The sequence below is a fragment of the Leucoraja erinacea genome, chromosome 9 (assembly GCF_028641065.1).
Source record: "Leucoraja erinacea ecotype New England chromosome 9, Leri_hhj_1, whole genome shotgun sequence".
Taxonomy (NCBI): domain Eukaryota; kingdom Metazoa; phylum Chordata; class Chondrichthyes; order Rajiformes; family Rajidae; genus Leucoraja; species Leucoraja erinaceus.
This window is the reverse complement of record NC_073385.1, coordinates 32,128,998-32,146,530: the sequence shown is the minus strand read 5'-3', so window position 1 is coordinate 32,146,530 and position 17,533 is coordinate 32,128,998. Positions and strand designations below refer to the sequence as shown.

Below are 17,533 nucleotides of genomic sequence, written 5' to 3'. Positions count from 1 at the left end.
AAATAACAGATTTCAATTTTGTGGCTTTCTACCTTGAAAAAAATTTACAAAACACACAAAAGGAGCATGCCAAATTTTTATGGGCACAACTATTTAAATCTTTGTGACCCACACACGCAACTAATTCTGTGGCACCAGATACCACAAAAATATCACTGAAAACCATTTATAATTCCAGGTTCAAAGAGTTTCCAATTTATTTCGTAATTTGACTACTGCAAAAGGCACACTTATGGGCCTGTCCCACTCAGGTGATTTTTTTAGGCGACTCCAGGAGGTCTTAATGGGTTGCCAGGAAGTCGAAGGTTCTCAGAGATTCTCGTAGGTTGTAACTGGTGCTGACCGGTGAATTTCATTGGCTCATTGGGGAAAAAAAGGTAAGCAGTAGATTTCCGAACAAAGGATAACCGACCTGTAATATCAAATGTCCGCCGAGCTTCACAGCCGTGTACCTCTGGCTTCTTAAAAGTTGTCTCCACTCCTTCTCACCCCTCACCCCCCCCCCCCCCCTTTTAAAGGACTTACCGTACACTGCTTTTACAGCTTCCAAATTTCCTGTTCATCGCGGTGCATGTCTGTATCACCTTGGCTTTGCAACGTGAGAATTTTTTTAGACAGCTCTCCCCCCACTTGCCCTGTCTCCGCCTGCATAACGAGCTGGTGAAGGAAACGTGTGTGTGTTCCACTCTGACAGTCGCTGGCAGTCAGCTGAAAAATTGCCTAAGTGGGACAGGCCCATAAATCATCTCAGTCTTAAAAAGCACCCCCATCTTACCAGTTTCTACAGATGTACCATAAAATCATCCCATTGGGATGCATCACAACTTGATTTGGCAATTATTCTGCTCAAGACCACAAGAAAATGTAGTTATGGACTCAGCCCAATTTAATACGCAACCACCATACGTCCTTCTAACGCTTCCCCCCCCGTACTATAGACCCAGTAAAATAAACACTCTCCCTTTGTCTGAAGATGGGTCTGGATCCAAAATATCACCTGTCCATGTCCTCCAGAGATGCTGCCTGACCCAGAGTTATTCCAGCACTTTGTGTCTTTTTTTTGTAAACCAGCATCTACAATTGCGTGTGTCTCCGTTGTGGCCCCATTATTATATCTGAGCTCTATCCACATGGCCTTATTTTATGAGCCTTTTAAGACTTCAGCCCTTGTAACTGTAGTGATGGTCTAATTTAAAATTAAAAGCCATCCAACCATTAAGCATTGATTTTACATTAAACTATTGAAAGCTGGTCAGACATAGGAGGAAGGACAAGCCACATGAGATAAATGTCTCCAGCAAAAGTGCTGGAGGAAATCCAGCAAGAGACTACAGATACTGGAATACTGAGCGAGAAACAAAGTGCTGGAGGAACTTGGCTGATCAGGCAGCATCTGTGGAGGGATTGCACAGATGACGTTTCAGGTTAGGACCAAAATCTGGCTGTACTATGATTGGAAAGTCAGATAGATTATTGGGTATTTTAGGTGGTAATGATGTAGGAGTAGGGCCGAGATGGCCTGTTTCCGTGCTGTAATTGTTATATGGTTATATGGAGTAGGAAACCAATGCAAATATTTTTCAGGCCACAGTTGGACAGATAACAATCAAACTTGAGGGAGGGAAAACATAGACACATAGAAAAATAGACGCAGGAGTAACAGGATTGGTCCATGTCAGCATTGATTTACGAAGGGGAAATCATACTTGACCAATCTTCTGGAATTTTTTGAGGTTAAAAGTAACATTAGCAAATTTGCAGATGACACAAAGCTGGGTGGCAGTGTGAACTGTGAGGAGGATGTTATGAGGATGCAGGATGTCTTGGACAGGTTGGGTGAGTGGGCAGATGCATGGCAGATGCAGTTTAATGAGGATAAATGTGAGGTTATCCACTTTGGTGGCAAAATCAGATTATTATCTGAATGGTGTCAAGTTGGGAAAAGGGGAAGTACAATGAAATCTGGAGGTCCTTGTTCATCAGTCACTGATAGTAAGCATGCAGGTACAGCAGGCAGTGAAGAAAGCTTGTTGGCCTTCATAACAAGAGGAGTTGAGTGTAGGAGCAAAGAGCCCTGCATTTGTGCAGTGCCCTAGTGAGACCACACCTGGAGTATTGTGTGCAGTTTTGATCTCCAAATTTGAGGAAGATCATTCTTGCTATTGAGGGAGTGCAGCGTAGGTTCACGAGGTTAAATCCCGGGATGACGGGACTGTCATATGTTGATAGAATGGAGTGACTGGGCTTGTATGCACTGGAATTTAGAAGGATGAGAGGAGATCTTATTGAAACATATAACGTTATTAAGGGATTGGACACACTAGAGGCAGGAAACATCTTCCCGATGGGGAAGTCCAGAACCAGGGGCCACATTATAAGAATAAGGGGTAGGCTATTTGGAGCGGAGATGAGGAAAAATATTTTCAGCCAGGGAGTTGTGAATCTGTGGAATGCTCTGCCTCAGAAGACAGTGGAGGCCAATTCTCTGGATGCTTTCAAGAGAGAGTTAGATAGTGCTCTTATAGATAGCAGAGTCAAAGGATATGGGGAGAAGACAGGAACGGGGTACTGATTGTGGATCAACCGTGATCACAGTGAATGGCGTAGCTGGCTCGAAGGGCCGAATGGCCTACTCCTGCACCTGTGGTCTCTTGCCATTCCGTCCTTTGAGCCAGCACTGCCATTCAATATGATCATGGCTGATCAGTACCCCGTTCCTGCTTTTTCCCCATATTTCTTCTATCCCTAAGAGTTCCAATCTAGCTCTCACTTGAAAACATCCAGTGAATTTGCACTGACGAGCACCAGGCCACCATCTCTAGCACTATCACCGACTTCATCAACTCCCACGCCCTACCCGACCGAGCCTCCAACCTCACCGTTCCCCAGCCCCGCACGGCCCAATTTTACCTTCTCCCCAAAATCCACAAACCTGACTGTCCCGGTAGACCCATTGTCTCTGCCTGTTCGTGCCCCACTGAACTCATTTCCACATACCTTGACTCCATCCTATCCCCCTTGGTTAAATCCCTCCCTACCTACCTATGTTCAAAGCACCTCAGCCACTCTCCGCCGTCTCCGCGCATTCCATTCTCTAGGCCCTCATCCCCTCATCTTCACCATGGACGTCCAGTCACTCTACACCTCCATCCCCCACCAGGATGGTCTCAAAGCCCTCCGGTTCTTCCTCGACCAGAGAAGCAACCTATACCCGGCCACTGACACTCTCCTCCGCCTAGCGGAGCTGGTCCTTACCCTCAATAACTTCACGTTTGACTCCTCCCATTTCCTCCAAATACAAGGCGTAGCTATGGGCACACGCATGGGCCCCAGCTATGTCTGCCTCTTTGTCGGGTACGTCGAACAATCCTTGTTCAATACGTACCAGGGCCCCATCCCCGACCTCTACCTCCGTTACATCGATGACTACTTTGGTGCCACCTCCTGCACCCACACACAGCTGACTGACTTCATCCACTTCACCACCAACTTCCATCCGGCACTCAAATACACCTGGACTATTTGCGACACTTCCCTACCTTCCTTGACCTATCTCCATCGCAGGTGATAGACTTCTGACCGACATCCACTATAAACCTACTGACTCCCATGGCTATCTGGACTACACTTCTTCCCACCCTGCTTCCTGTAAGGACTCCATCCCCTACTCCCAATTCCTCTGCCTACGCCGCATCTGCTCCCAGGCTGAGGCGTTCCACACCAGGGCATCCGAAATGTCCTCATTCTTCAGGGAACGGCGGTTCCCCTCCTCCACCATAGATGAGGCTCGCACCAGGGTCTCTTCCATACCCCGCAACACTGCTCTCCCCATCCCCGCACTCGCAACAAGGGCAGAGTCCCCCTAGTCCTCACCTTTCACTCCACCAGCCGTCACATACAACAAGTAATCCTCCGTCAGTTTCGCCACCTCCAACGTGACCCCACCACTCGCCACATCTTCCCATCTCCCCCCATGTCTGCCTTCCGCAAAGACCACTCCCTCCGTAACTCCCTTGTCAATTCTTCCCTTCCCTCCCGTACCACCCCCTCCCTGGGCACTTTCCGTTGCAACCGCAAGAGATGCAACACCTGTCCCTTTACCTCCCCTCTCGACTCCATTCAAGGACCCAAGCAGTCGTTCCAGATGCGACAGAGGTTCACCTGTATCTCCTCCAACCTCATCTATTGCATCCGCTGCTCTAGATGTCAGCTGATCTACATCGGTGAGACTAAGCGGAGGCTGGGCGATCGTTTCGCCAAACACCTCCGCTTGGTCCGCAAGAACCTACCTGACCTCCCAGTGGCTCAGCACATCAACTCCCCCTCCCATTCCCCGTCCGTTTTCTCTGTCCTGGGTCTCCTCCATGGCCAGAGTGAGCAATACCGGAAGTTGGAGGAACAGCACCTCATATTCCGCTTGGGGAGTCTGCATCCTGCGGGCATGAACATTAAATTCTCCCAATTTTGTTAGCCCTTGCTGTCTCCTCCCCTTCCTCAGCCCTCGGGCTGTCTCCTCCCATCCCTCAGCCCTTGGGCTCCTCCTTTTTCCTTTCTTCCCCCCGCCACCCCCCATCAGTCTGAAGAAGGGTTTCAGCCCGAAACGTTGCCTATTTCCTTCGCTCCATAGATGCTGCTGCAACCGCTGAGTTTCTCCAGCATTTTTGTGTACCTTCGATTTTCCAGCATCTGCAGTTCCTTCTTAAAAACAGTGAATTTGCCTTCTGTGGCATAGAACACCTATTCACAACTCTGGGTGAAAAAATGTTTCCTCATCTCAGTCCTAAATGGCCTACCTGTTATTCTTAAATTGGTTCTGGACTCTCCCCACATCCTACATCTAGCCTGTCCAATCCTTTAAGAATTTTATATGTTTCTATAAGAAACCCTCTCATCCTAAATTCCAGTGAATATAAGCCCAGTCGACCCATTCTTTCGTCATATTTCAGTCCCAGGTATTAACCTGGTGAACCTACGCTGCACTCCCTTAATAATAAGAATGTCCTTCCTCAAATTAGGTGACCAAAATTGCACACAATACTCCAGGTGCGGTCTCACCAGGGCCCTGTACAACTGCAGCAGGACCTCCTTGCTCCAAAACTCAAATCCTCTCACAATGAAGACCAATATGTTGTTAGCTTTCTTCACTGCCTGCTGCAGCTGCATGCTTACTTTCAGTGTCACATACACCCAGGTCTTGTTGCACCTCCTTTTTTCCTAATCTGACACCATTCAGATGATATGCTTTCCTGTTCTTGCCACCAAAGTGGATAACCTCACATTTATCCACATTATACTGCATCTGCCCACTCATCCAACCTATCCAAGTCACCCAGCAGCCTCATAGCATCCTCATTGCAGCTCACACTGTCACCCAGCTTTGTGTCATCCGCAAACTTGGAGATGTCACATTTAAATCTCTTATCTAAACCGTTAATCTATCTTATATTACTAAAAGTCTGCTCTTGACCGGTTTTGGCCATCTGTGCTGCGATTTCCGAGAGAACGCTGCCACCTACGGCCGTCATTTTTGGCCACCTTGCTCAGAGCCCCCCTCCGCCGCATGTGTGCCGAGGATTTTTCCCGTCGATTAAAAATGACAGAGATATTAATGTTTTTACAAAATTCCCCATTCTCTCTGCTGCCCCCGCTGGCGGCAGGGGGGAGAGACTATAAAACCAGGAAGTGGTGTGCCACACAGTCTCCTCAAGATGGAGGAAGGCAGAGGGTCACGTTTCTCTGAGCTGTGAATAACACTGAACACATGTCTACTCAAATGTAAGTGCCCTTAGTGGTTCTAAAATGCTTGCAGAATGTGTATTGGTTCTAAAGCTTGCACAAAATGTCTATTGGTTCTAAAGCTTGCAAAAAGTGTCTATTGGTTCTAAAGCTTGCAAAAAGTGTCTATTGGTTCTAAAATGGTTCAAAAGCGCCCCCCCCCCCCCCCCCCCCCCCCAGTTGGCTTGGCTTGGGTGTTTCTTGAAATTGAAAGGCACTACTTACTGCAAATGGTGGCTTGGGAGCTTTGGCTTGAAGTTGAAAGGCACTACTTACTGCAAATGGTGGCTTGGTTGCTTTGGCTTGAAGTTGAAAGGCACTACTAACTGCAAATGGTGGCTTGGGAGCTTTGGCTTGACGTTGAAAGGCACTATTACTGCAAATGGTGGCGTGGTTGCTTTGGCTTGAAGTTGAAAGGCACTACTTACTGCAAATGATGGCTTGGGTGTGGCTTGAAGTTGAAAGGCACTAACTGCAAATGATGGCTTGGGTGTGGCTTGAAGTTGAAAGGCACTACTTACTGCAAATGGGGGGCGTGGGTGCATTGGCTTGAAGTTGAAAGGCACCACTTACTGCAAATGGTGGCATGAAGTTGAAAGGCACTACTTACTGCAAATGGAGGCTTGAGAGCTTTGGCTTGAAGTTGAAAGGCACTATTACTGCAAATGGTGGCTTGGTTGCTTTGGCTTGAAGTTGAAAGGCACTAATTAGTGCAAATGGTGGCTTGGTTGCTTTGACTTGAAGTTGAAAGGCACTACTTACTGCAAATGATGGCTTGGGTGTGGCTTGAAGTTGAAAGGCACTACTTACTGCAAATGGTGGCTTGGGTGTGGCTTGAAGTTGAAAGGCACTACTTACTGCAGATGGTGGCTTGGGTGCAATGGCTTGAAGTTAAAATGCATTACTTACTGCAAATGGGGGCGTGGGTGCATTGGCTTGAAGTTGAAAGGCACTACTTACTGCAAATTGTGGCTTGAAGTTAAAAGGCATTACTTACTGCAAATGGTGGCTTGGTTGCTTTGGCTTGAAGTTGAAAGGCACTACTTATTGCAAATGGTAGCATGACGTTGAAAGGCACTACTTACTGCAAATGGCGGCTTGGGTGCTTTGGTTTGAAGTTAAAAGGCACTACTGTAAATGCACTTACTTCCTGTTTGCACTGTATATTGATTTTAGATAAAACGCTACCACTTACGGCTGTGATTTTTGGCCATCTTACTCAGTCCCCCTCCGCTGAGCAGGTGCAGATAATTCTTCCCATCAATTAAAAATAAAAGTGTTATTAATTTTTTTTAAATGTTGAGAATCTCTCTCCTGTCAACCACTCCATGAAAGCCACACCTTTTCCGGTGGGGGGGGGGGGGAGGGGTTATAAAACCCAGAAATGTGGGTGTGGCTCAGTCTCTGCAAGATGGAGGAGGGAGAGGTCACGACTCGCTGTCTTTAGTGGCTTTGCACCCTACTTCAAATGGTATGAAACTGCACTTGAATTTGGTGGCCTTGCACCCTACTAGAAGTGGTAAGAAACTGCACTTGAATTTGGTGGCCTTATACCCTGCTCGAAATAGAATTTCAAGGATTAGCCGTGTCAACTACCAGCCCATCAGCCGTGAGTGAGTGAGTTGCCAGCACAACAGGCAACTGTAGGAATGAGAACAAGAATTAATAAGTGAGGGGAAAACTTGCGAACAATGCTAAACACGATTATTGATACAAAAAAAAACTAAAATAATTCTGTTCTATTCCTAAATAACCATTTTGAAACCATAGATTAAAATACATGTATAGAGGGTTTGAATCTGTAGTTCTTAGTAAGGCCATAAGGTGGTGTCATTGTATCATAGCTCAAAATTAATATTGCACTCTAGAGAATATATACATTTCAGCAAATGCAACTTAAAATTTTGGTTTTTGGATTGTACATTGAGATTGAACATAGTGATTTTCCATAATCCTTTTTTCAAATTGATTAACTAAACACATCCCCCTGCAGCTTTGTAGCAAAGTGGCATTACACGACTCTGGGGCCAGCATGCTTCTCCATTTCCAGAGTAAAATGTCCCTTCTGAAATGAATTATTTAAGTTTCTTGAAAAAAATACTAAGTGCTTTATCCATGCTTGAAAGAATGAGTGAAAACACTCATCCCATCAAGATAAAAGGTTGCCCGAAACACATGTTTGCCTGCGAACAATCCCAGAAGACATATTGAGAGCAGCTGGCCAGAATGGTGTGTGACAGAGAGAGAAAAAAAACAGGAATTGTTTCCTACAGATCAGGATATACAGCGGAGATGGGGGAGGAGACGACAGGGACAGAGGGATTATACTGAGGAAAGGAAGCACTTGTGTCTGCTGTATTGAAGGGACAAAAAATACATCACCAATTACGTTAATTAAAGTTTAGTTTAATTTATTATTCACGTGTACTGAGATACAGCGAAAATATTTTTGTTGGCGTGCTATTCAGTCAAAGAAAAGACCATGCATGAATACAATCAAGCTGTCAACAGTGCACAGATTGAATAAGGAATGCTGCCGTTGAAATAAAGATGTAACAGAGTTAAATGATTGTAATAGACGATAGCAGACCTTCGTCTGGGACCAGCACGTAGAGAGTTGCCACGCTCCGACGCCATCTTGATTTTTTTCCCCAGCTCCAGACTAACATGTAAAAACATAAATGCTTAAGCGTTTTAAGGACTATTAATAACCTTTTGCAAAATCATAAAATTATACAGAACAAAAGGAACCCATTCATCTTATATAAAATTTTGAGGCACACAGATAGGACACAATCAGAATATTTTTCCCAGGGTGGGAATATCAAAGACTAGAGGGCAAAGCTTTCAGGTGAGGGGAGCAAAATTTAAAGATGATGTCTGGGGCAAGTTTTTCCTTACACAGAGGGTGGGAGGAACCTGGAACATACTGCCATGGATGGTGGTGGAGGTGGAGGCATTTACTATTGTGGCATTTAAGATGTTTTTTGATGGGTACATGGATGTGCAGGGAAACTTATCATGTGCAGGCAGAAGAGATTAGTTAAACCTGGCATCATGCTTGGCATGGACATTGTGGGCCGAAGGGCCTGTTCCTCTGCTGTACTGTCTATGTTGTCCCATTGCCTCATCTTTCCTCACAGTTCAGTATATTTCTTCTGTTTGGATAATCTACTGCTGATTGTGCTTCTGCTCTTGTGCGGTGCATTCTAGGTGATGTCAGGTGGTGTGAAACAAAATTATGATCAACTCATTGGCTCTTTTGCCAATTTGAAGCACCTGTCTTCCTTTCAAATTGAACTATTTGGAGGCAGTAAGTGCAAATCAAATAATTTAATAGAAAAATAATAGTAATAATTATTTTCTAAGGACATTTCCTCAGACTAGTAAAAGTTGGTATTCCACATATCAACAATGTAGCGTTAGAAATCTGGTGTGATTTAACAATTGACAATTGAATAATAAAGTTTAAGAGGTGGTTATTATCGAAAATTAATAAATACAAACAACATGAAAGATTAGTAAAAAAAACTCAAATGCTGGAGTATCTCAGCAGGTCAGGCAGCATCTCTGGCAGTCATGGATAGGCTATGTTTTGGGTCGGAAATCTTCTTCAGATTAGAAAAGGTTATTTCAATATGGACACGAAGCAATCAGGAAGAAAACCAAAGCCATGTACTCCCATAATTATCCAAATCGAGGAGCGGATTAGACAATTAGAGAACTTGATCTTAAAACAAAAATCACTCGGAGTAGAAATGTTGGTTACTAAGACCATTAAAATAAAATAAGCACCAAGGTACAATTATACATTGGGAGAATTAAAACAACAGAGCTCTTGAATTAAGACTGTGTGCAGTTTTAATTCCTATGTTACAAGCATAGAAGCTCCATAGGAAGTGTAAAAATGATTTGCAGGGATGATACTGGAGGTATTAGGGAAGAATGAGCAACATTGACTACTTTGAACTGTACACTGCAAGGGCCAGGAAGCGAGCGGGCAAGATCATCTCTGACCCCTCTCACCCTAGCCACAAACTCTTTGAATCACTTCCCTCTGGAAGGCGACTCCGGATTGTCAAAGCTGCCGCAGCCAGACTTAAAAACATTTTTTATCCACGGCCCTACTGAACAGCCAAAAATCTGCAACCTCCCTTTGATCTGGTATTTTGTTGGTCCACATGCTTGATCAATGGTGTTTTATCATTAATGTTTTATTATTATTAATGTTTAGTGTTTTCTGAGTAATTCGTAACTGTCACTGTATGTCATGTTGTTACTTGTGGGCGGAGCACCGTCAAATTCCTTGTATGTGAATACTTGGCCAATAAACGTACTTACTTAAACTTACTTTATCCAGAGGCAGCTGGCTAAAGCTTGTCACTGTACCTCGGTACACGTGGCAATAAACTAAACTAATTAGTTGGAGATACAAGACAGTTTGAAACAGGCAAGATAAAAATAAATGTAATATGATTAACACCTATAGATATAGCAACATCATTGCAGAGTAAATAATTCATGGATTTAGGATAAGATACAGGGATAACAATGTTAAAGATGGTAATGCAAAATGTGTAAAATTATTCCACGTTTGATATTCTAAACTCTTATTCTGGGATTCAGGAATTTGTGTGCGAAACCTTGATTGTGGAGTGCTTTGTTTATGCTTTGTTTTGATGGGTGTGAAATATTAATATTAGAAATAGATCTTCGTATATCGACTATTTTGATACTACAATCATGGCGCACTGGTATGTATGACTGCTTCTGCAGATAGTCACAAAATGCTGGAGTAACTCAGCAGGACAGGCAGCATCTCTAGAGAGAAGGAATGGGTGACGTTTCGGGTCGAGACCCTTCTTCAGTGCTTATGTAGAGTAAAGTTTTACTGAATTGTATACAAAACAAAGAATTTCACTGTATCTTGGTACATGGAAGAGATGTTTTTGCTTTCAGGAGATGCCAGCAAGGTCAGAAATGTCATAAATGCAAACACAGACTAGTTCAGCTGGACTGTCTGCCTCTGAGCTGTAAATTCCATAACACTTGAGATTACAGACTTTCAACGGTTAGTAACTAATCCTTTAACATAGAACAGTACAGTACAGGAACATGCCCTTCACCCACAATGTTCATTCGAAACATGATGCAAAGTTTACCTAATTTCACTGCCTACAAATAATCCATATCTCTCCATTCCATGCATATCCATGTGCCCATCTAAAGCCTCTTAAATTCCACTATTGTATCTGCCTTCACCAACACCTCTGGCAGTGCATTCCAAGTGCTCACCACTCTCTTTGTGAAAAAAAACAACTTGCCCCACACATTTCCTTCAAACTTTGCTTCTTTCACATAAAAGCTATGCCCTCTTATCTTTGTCATTTCTAACCTGGGCCAAAGGTCCAGACTGTCTGCCCTATCTATGTGTTAAATCATTTTATATACTTTATCAGGCCTCCCCTCAGCCTCTGACACTCCAGAGAAAACAATCCAAGTATGTCTAACTTCTTATAGTTAATTACCTCTAATGCAGACAGTATTCTGGTAAGCCTGTTAGGCACTCTCCAAATCCCCACATCTTATATTGGGGCAATCATAACAGCACACAATACCCCAAAAGCAGCCTAAAGTCGTATAAAGTTGCACTTTTGTTTAATGCCCAAAACCATTCCAACAATCTCATTAAATTCAATAAAGCATTATATGACTATAATTGAGGGGACCATCCTGGCTTAGTCCATGCTTCAGGTAAAATGGATTACATCCATTGCATCTTGAAGCCTCTCATAAATAAGTTTTGGCATTCATTCCTACCAAATGCGCAGACACAATTAAAACAATAGTCCCCATTTCCTATCTTGCATAAAATTCTGCTGGTGTAGTTATCAAAGGAATACTGGTGAGGAGGCACTAATTTCTGGTAGAGTGAACATCAGGACTCTTTGGTCTGACAGGAACATCAATGGTGCTTCAGAGATGAGGAGGACTTGCACTGCATCTGCCTGTTAGTGTGCTCAGCATATTAAGATCCATTACAACTTTGACATAAAAATTACCTTGTTCGATACTGTGAGTGTGCTTTCCCTCATTGCCTTGGAGAATTGTGCAGAAATTACAGCACAGAAAAAAATAATTTGTGTACTGATTTATCCTCCACATATAAACATTTTTAATCACATTTATCCCATTTTCCTGCTTTTGGTTGTCCAGCCTAACCGCAAATGTAGGTGCCAGGTTCTTCCTCCTTGTCCACAAATTCCTGCAAAGATGCTTCACCCCAGCCACTTTTGTGGATCATTCCAACTCCCCGGCTTGTTGTCCATGCTCTCCCACACACAATATAGATTTGAAAATGTGGACACCCAAGGAACTGCAGATTCCAGAATCTTGAGTAAAACACAAAGTGCAGGAATAACTCAGCTGGTCAGGCAGCATCTCTGGAGGACATGGATAGGTGACGTTTCAAGTCGAGACCCTTCTTCCGATATGCATATAGAAAATGAGAGGTGTCAGAAGAGTAATTTTTGAGGGCAAGGACTAGTTTCGCCAGGCAGTGGAGAGTTTCAGTAAAGAAGTACTGATTGGGTCTCTGTTCAAGAAAGAACCAGATGGCTCCCGAGAACTTTCTGGTGGAGACTGGAGATGCAAAGGGAGTGGAGATCCATGGTAATAATGAGGCAATGGGGCCCTTGGAAATGTGGCTATTTTCAAGGACCTCAGCCAATGAACAACATTGTGCCCCGATCTAACTCATCCTCTGTAGGATGACCTGTAACTTGTTTAAGATCATGCCCTCACGGCACCTAAAACTAAAGCACGTTCAACGTCATGTAATACATAGTTATTTGTACTTCATTCGATATTAGTCTCAGAATTAACGTTGATTTCAATCCTCAAGGCAACATCATAGCCAGCAAGGATCAACTCAGAAACTGGGTAAAACTATCTATAAATCACATGATAACCTCTTTCCTAATCTAGGCTAATTCATTCAGATGCCTTTGTCTGTAAAATAATCTAAAGAGGAATAAAAATGCTCCCTTTTTATAGCCACAGTGAACCAAATCCAATACTTAAGAGATTATGTGTCCAATCCAAAGATAGATGTGGACCACACTGATTAAAAGCAAATTCATAACCTTGCTGCCTCACTTGCAACACTATGTTACAGCTTTGTTAACTTCCAAAGATGCATACATTTTAATTGAACTAAAGGTAAAGATAAGATAAAAAATAACTATCCTGAGAAAGGAATGAATTCATGCAAAATCAGGTTGGAATAAGAACAAATCCTCAGTTGTTATACAAAAAAGTAATTTCACTTCCTACCACAGCCAAGAATGGTGCAGAAGGCAGCAGTGAACAAACTCCGAATCAAAGGTAGTGTCAGAATAATGACATGAATTTTTTTTGTACTGTACAAATTTCTTTGTTTCTTTTTTAAGATTAATGAGGAAAATATAATGTCAGTACTCATAATGGCCAAACTCTGTTAAAATTATTTCTTGAAACTGCCATATCAGCATTTAGATCTCTTTTGTTTTCAGAGTAAGAAATTAATAATTAATTCACAAATGCCATTTATTACATTATCCGATGCTAACTAGACCAGAAATTTTGAGACATGAAGTACACAAATGTTCTTAAGTTCCAGATAGAAAGTCATCATATAATCTCACTAATCTTAGAGGCTGCCGTTTAAAAATGTTTGCGCTGATTGGCAGTATGATCACTTCAGTTTAAGAATTTCAAAATCTTCTTTCTGGTGTAAGAATGGTCTCTGGAAGACCCTGATGATGCAAGATGCATATAAATTAAATGCATTTAAATGTACGATTTTACAAGATGAAGCCATGTAGTCAAATAGCTGCTCAATTTATTTTGTTGTAGAATATAGCAAATCTTAAAATAGAACTTAAAATAGAAATCTTAAACTCAGCATCAAGGTTTCATCAACTTCATGCACTCTGACGGCACCAATTAGCTGGGTTGGTACTTTCTGAGTCCATTTCCCATTGGATCTTGGTGCACCGAGGAGAATGTTATTGCACTGATCTGTATTGGAGTAAAACTAACATTTCAAGAAGTGAAAAAGTATTGATATAAATCTCAAAATTAACTCAATATACTTGTTTTCAATTCCACTTTCATAGCCACACAATTGTTACTTAAATGCCAGTTAATATTTTATTTTAAACTTCAATGCTGAAGTCACTAAAATATATCTTAATATACTTTTTCAATTATACCAGGTGTGGCCCTATGAAGAAATAAGGCAGCTCCTTTTCGTAAGCATTCAGGAAGATATCTCCAATTACGCCAGCGAACACCACGTTCCAGGGACTCACAAGTTGTGAAACTTAAATAAGAGAGTTAAATGTAGCCTACTTTTTCTCTGTATATTGTAACCGTGGACGTCTAGGGGATAGAAAGCACATGGTTTAGAATTAAACTGGTGCATAAACTAATACATTTATTTTTATCCCATGTCATAATAAATCAATACCTGCATTGCATAATCATCAACAGAAATTCTTACTAAAACATTGTCAAAATTGTATGTTAAAATTCTTCAAAATATGGAAGTCTCTAACTAGGATTTTGATAGGTTTCCAAATAAAACATTGAAATGCTTCACAAGCCGTGATGGAATTTTTCCAATAATTGATCAAGGTAGCCAACCAACATTAACCTACTGCATAAAACTTAGGTGGCAAACTGATCCTGATTCAGCCTTGTTATCAGTAACGAATGTTTAATTATCATACTGTATGTACTGGCAAAGGAAATGGAAATTCTTCCTCGCAGCAGCAGCAGGCCTGTAAACATAATACTCATTGATATATAATAAGCAAACACAATTCAATAAATTAATGATTCCAATACTAGTGGAAATAACCCAATATTTAAACTACAGCTACCTTTTGACACAATGCAGAAAACAATTGTTCAACTACTTTATCTTTTATTGCATTTTACCATTAAGGATTTTACAAGTCATAAAAAGGTACATGGCATTTGTGACTGCTCACGTTTGCTTTAAATGACATCCCACAAAATTACCAAACAAATGAGATCCTTAGTGTACATTCTTGTTCACAAATATTATAACCATTTTTGGCATTGTTGAAAGTTTTTGTCAAATGAACCCAAGAAACAAATGAGCTTCTACCTGAACCAGCACCAGTCTAAAACATTCTTATAACCGTGGCACATGAAATTGCTTTCACACTTCTATTCTGGAGAGGAAAGCAAAATGGTGTATCAATGTCTGACAGGAAGGACACAGGGACATGCGCGTATGCACGCACACGTGTGCGCGCACACACACACACACACACACACACACACACAGTCAGACCTATGCTTTAATTTTGTTCTCACTCTTTACAGGACCAATCAGAACACGTATTTCCCCCAGCCAATAGTTTAAACTGTACAGTGTCCAAACAATTTTTAAACAAAACATCGGAGTCTGAATAAGAAAACTTAAGAGTGAGCCCTATCATAAACACAAACCTGTTTGCAGGCACTTTGGTTAAGGGATCAAGTCACTGTACAGTGAAAAGAAAGGCTCATCTTGTTGCTACCAAATTAATGCTTTACAATTTGGCTAGAAAATTTGAAGTATTTGCTACAGTACTTGAATATATATATTTGAAACCACTTTCCAAATACGTCCAAATACAAATAGGCTGCAGATTTCGATTGTCCTTATTTATTCACACAATCCATTTACATTAACCATTTTCAGACTGTTAATTAGATTGACAATAAACGTCATTTGTTATTCAAGTTTCAAGGACACATTTTTATTTTTTGTCAAAATCCACTACGCCACACAACCCTTAACCCCCCTACCCTCCCTCCCTCCCTCCCTTCACTCCTCCACCAATACAACTGAATAGAACCACTTCAACTATATTTTGTGTCTGGTTATGGTCCTGCTGTAGAGCTGCCAGCAGCAAGAATAAAGGTTCAATATGTCATTGGCCCTTTAGAGAACGCTTACCATCATCCCATTAATTATGGAATGTTTTATAGAAAAACAAAAGGATATCTGGATGTCACCAAGATAACATCTATATTTGTATTTTCATGTTCATACTTGTTTTCAGTCAAGAAAATAGTTTGAGAAAATGATGTTTAAAATAAAGCATTTCCCAAATAAGAATAGTTTTAAAAAATGATCCAGGGAAATTCCTCAATTCCTTGGAACCAGGTCAAAAGCCACAGATATTCAAGGATCTTTAGCAATACACACACTTAAATGGTCCTTCTAAACTCCACATTTAATACGGTCGTTCGGCATGCTTTATTCACTTCAGATTCACATCCAAATAATCATCAGCTCCACACATCTCCTTACTGTATCAGCACCATCTTTAGTCCATTGGGTAACTGAATGGAAAAGTTAAGTTGCGATGCAATGCTTACTTGGTGAAGCATTTGTGGAAGGATATTTTTTTTTTTTTGTTACAATTTCACGGACACCAAGTTGTACTCATCAGTTGTGCGAATCCTAGGAATGCTCCAACATTTCCTGCGCTTTGGCACCACGTGGAACAAGCTTCTCATTGACCGTGGTGCATGCAAAACTCAGCTACAGAGAGGATAAGGGACCCGCTGTGAGGAGCAGCAGCCACTAGCAGGACCAGTGGGCAGGATAATTGGTGAATATGATCACAACGGGATAGTAAGATGGGAGCTGGCTGCTGCATGGCCATTAATCTGCACTGGTGCTGATGGCTCAGTAGTTGAGCTTGGTGACTGGCCGTTCCCGACTCCCATCCGTCACTTGGCTGGTGACACGTTTCCGGTTGCGCTTGAGCTTGAAATCTTTGTCAAAGACTTCTCCCGAACGGAGAGCTGAAACCAGATCATCGAATTCCCCTTCTTCCTCACCACCTTCTTTTGCCTTTCTTGCTTTTCGTTCTCTCTCTCTTTGTTCTTTCATCTAAGGTTTAAAAAGAAATTCATGGATGAGGACAATGTGGAGTTTGCATGATTTCACATCTCCCAAAGGTGTTGGTTTGGAAGTTAATTGGCCTCTGTAAGTTGCCACTAGCATGTAGGGAATGGATGAGAAAATGGGATAACAGTGCAGTAGTGACGGATGGTCAGCATGGACTCAGTGGGCTGAACGGCCCATTTCAATATGCTGATTCTTTAAATTAAACTAAGATCTATAAGAAATAAAGCTTATTTTGGAATATATATCTAATCAGTAAGACTAATATGTTAACATCCAGCTTACACAAGATACTCATTGCAAATCCCATGGTAAAACAAACTGAACAATTTTATAGATGTGTACACAGGAAATACAAGGAACTGCAGATGCTACAGTCTTGAGCAAAACAAAATGCTGGAGGACTCAGGGGGTCAGACATCATCTGTGAAAGCAACTATTTTGGGTTGAGCTGGTTCTTCAGAATTAGGCGGTGTGGCCCAGCATCATCTGTGGCCTGTGGGCAGCCTGAAGAACCTGAAATATTGTCTAATTGTGTTTTACACGAGTGCTGGAGAAACTCAGCAGGTCACACAACATCTGTGGAGGGAACAGACAGACAATGTTTGGGGTCAGGACCCCTCCTCTGTCTGACCTGCTGAGATCCTCCAGCACTTTGTGTTTTCATAAATGTGTGCTTGGCAGCAGGAAACGACCAAAATGCATGTTAAATGAAAAACTGGAAGAAAGCGAGAACGCAATAAATGTTTCCCAGCCAAATAACTACACTAATACACATTT

General features: G+C 42.0%; 1 protein-coding gene across 1 annotated transcript in view; it reads right to left on the bottom strand.

Annotated features, from left to right (window-relative positions):
* Positions 1–15,677: 15,677 nt before the first annotated feature.
* The window catches only part of daam1a (dishevelled associated activator of morphogenesis 1a), a 137,298-nt gene continuing 135,442 nt past the window's right edge, over positions 15,678–17,533 (bottom strand). The window contains exon 27 of the mRNA XM_055640503.1: positions 15,678–16,738. Within this exon, the coding sequence (XP_055496478.1) occupies positions 16,532–16,738 (207 nt within the window). The 3' untranslated portion in view covers positions 15,678–16,531. The remainder of the gene's footprint in view (positions 16,739–17,533) is intronic.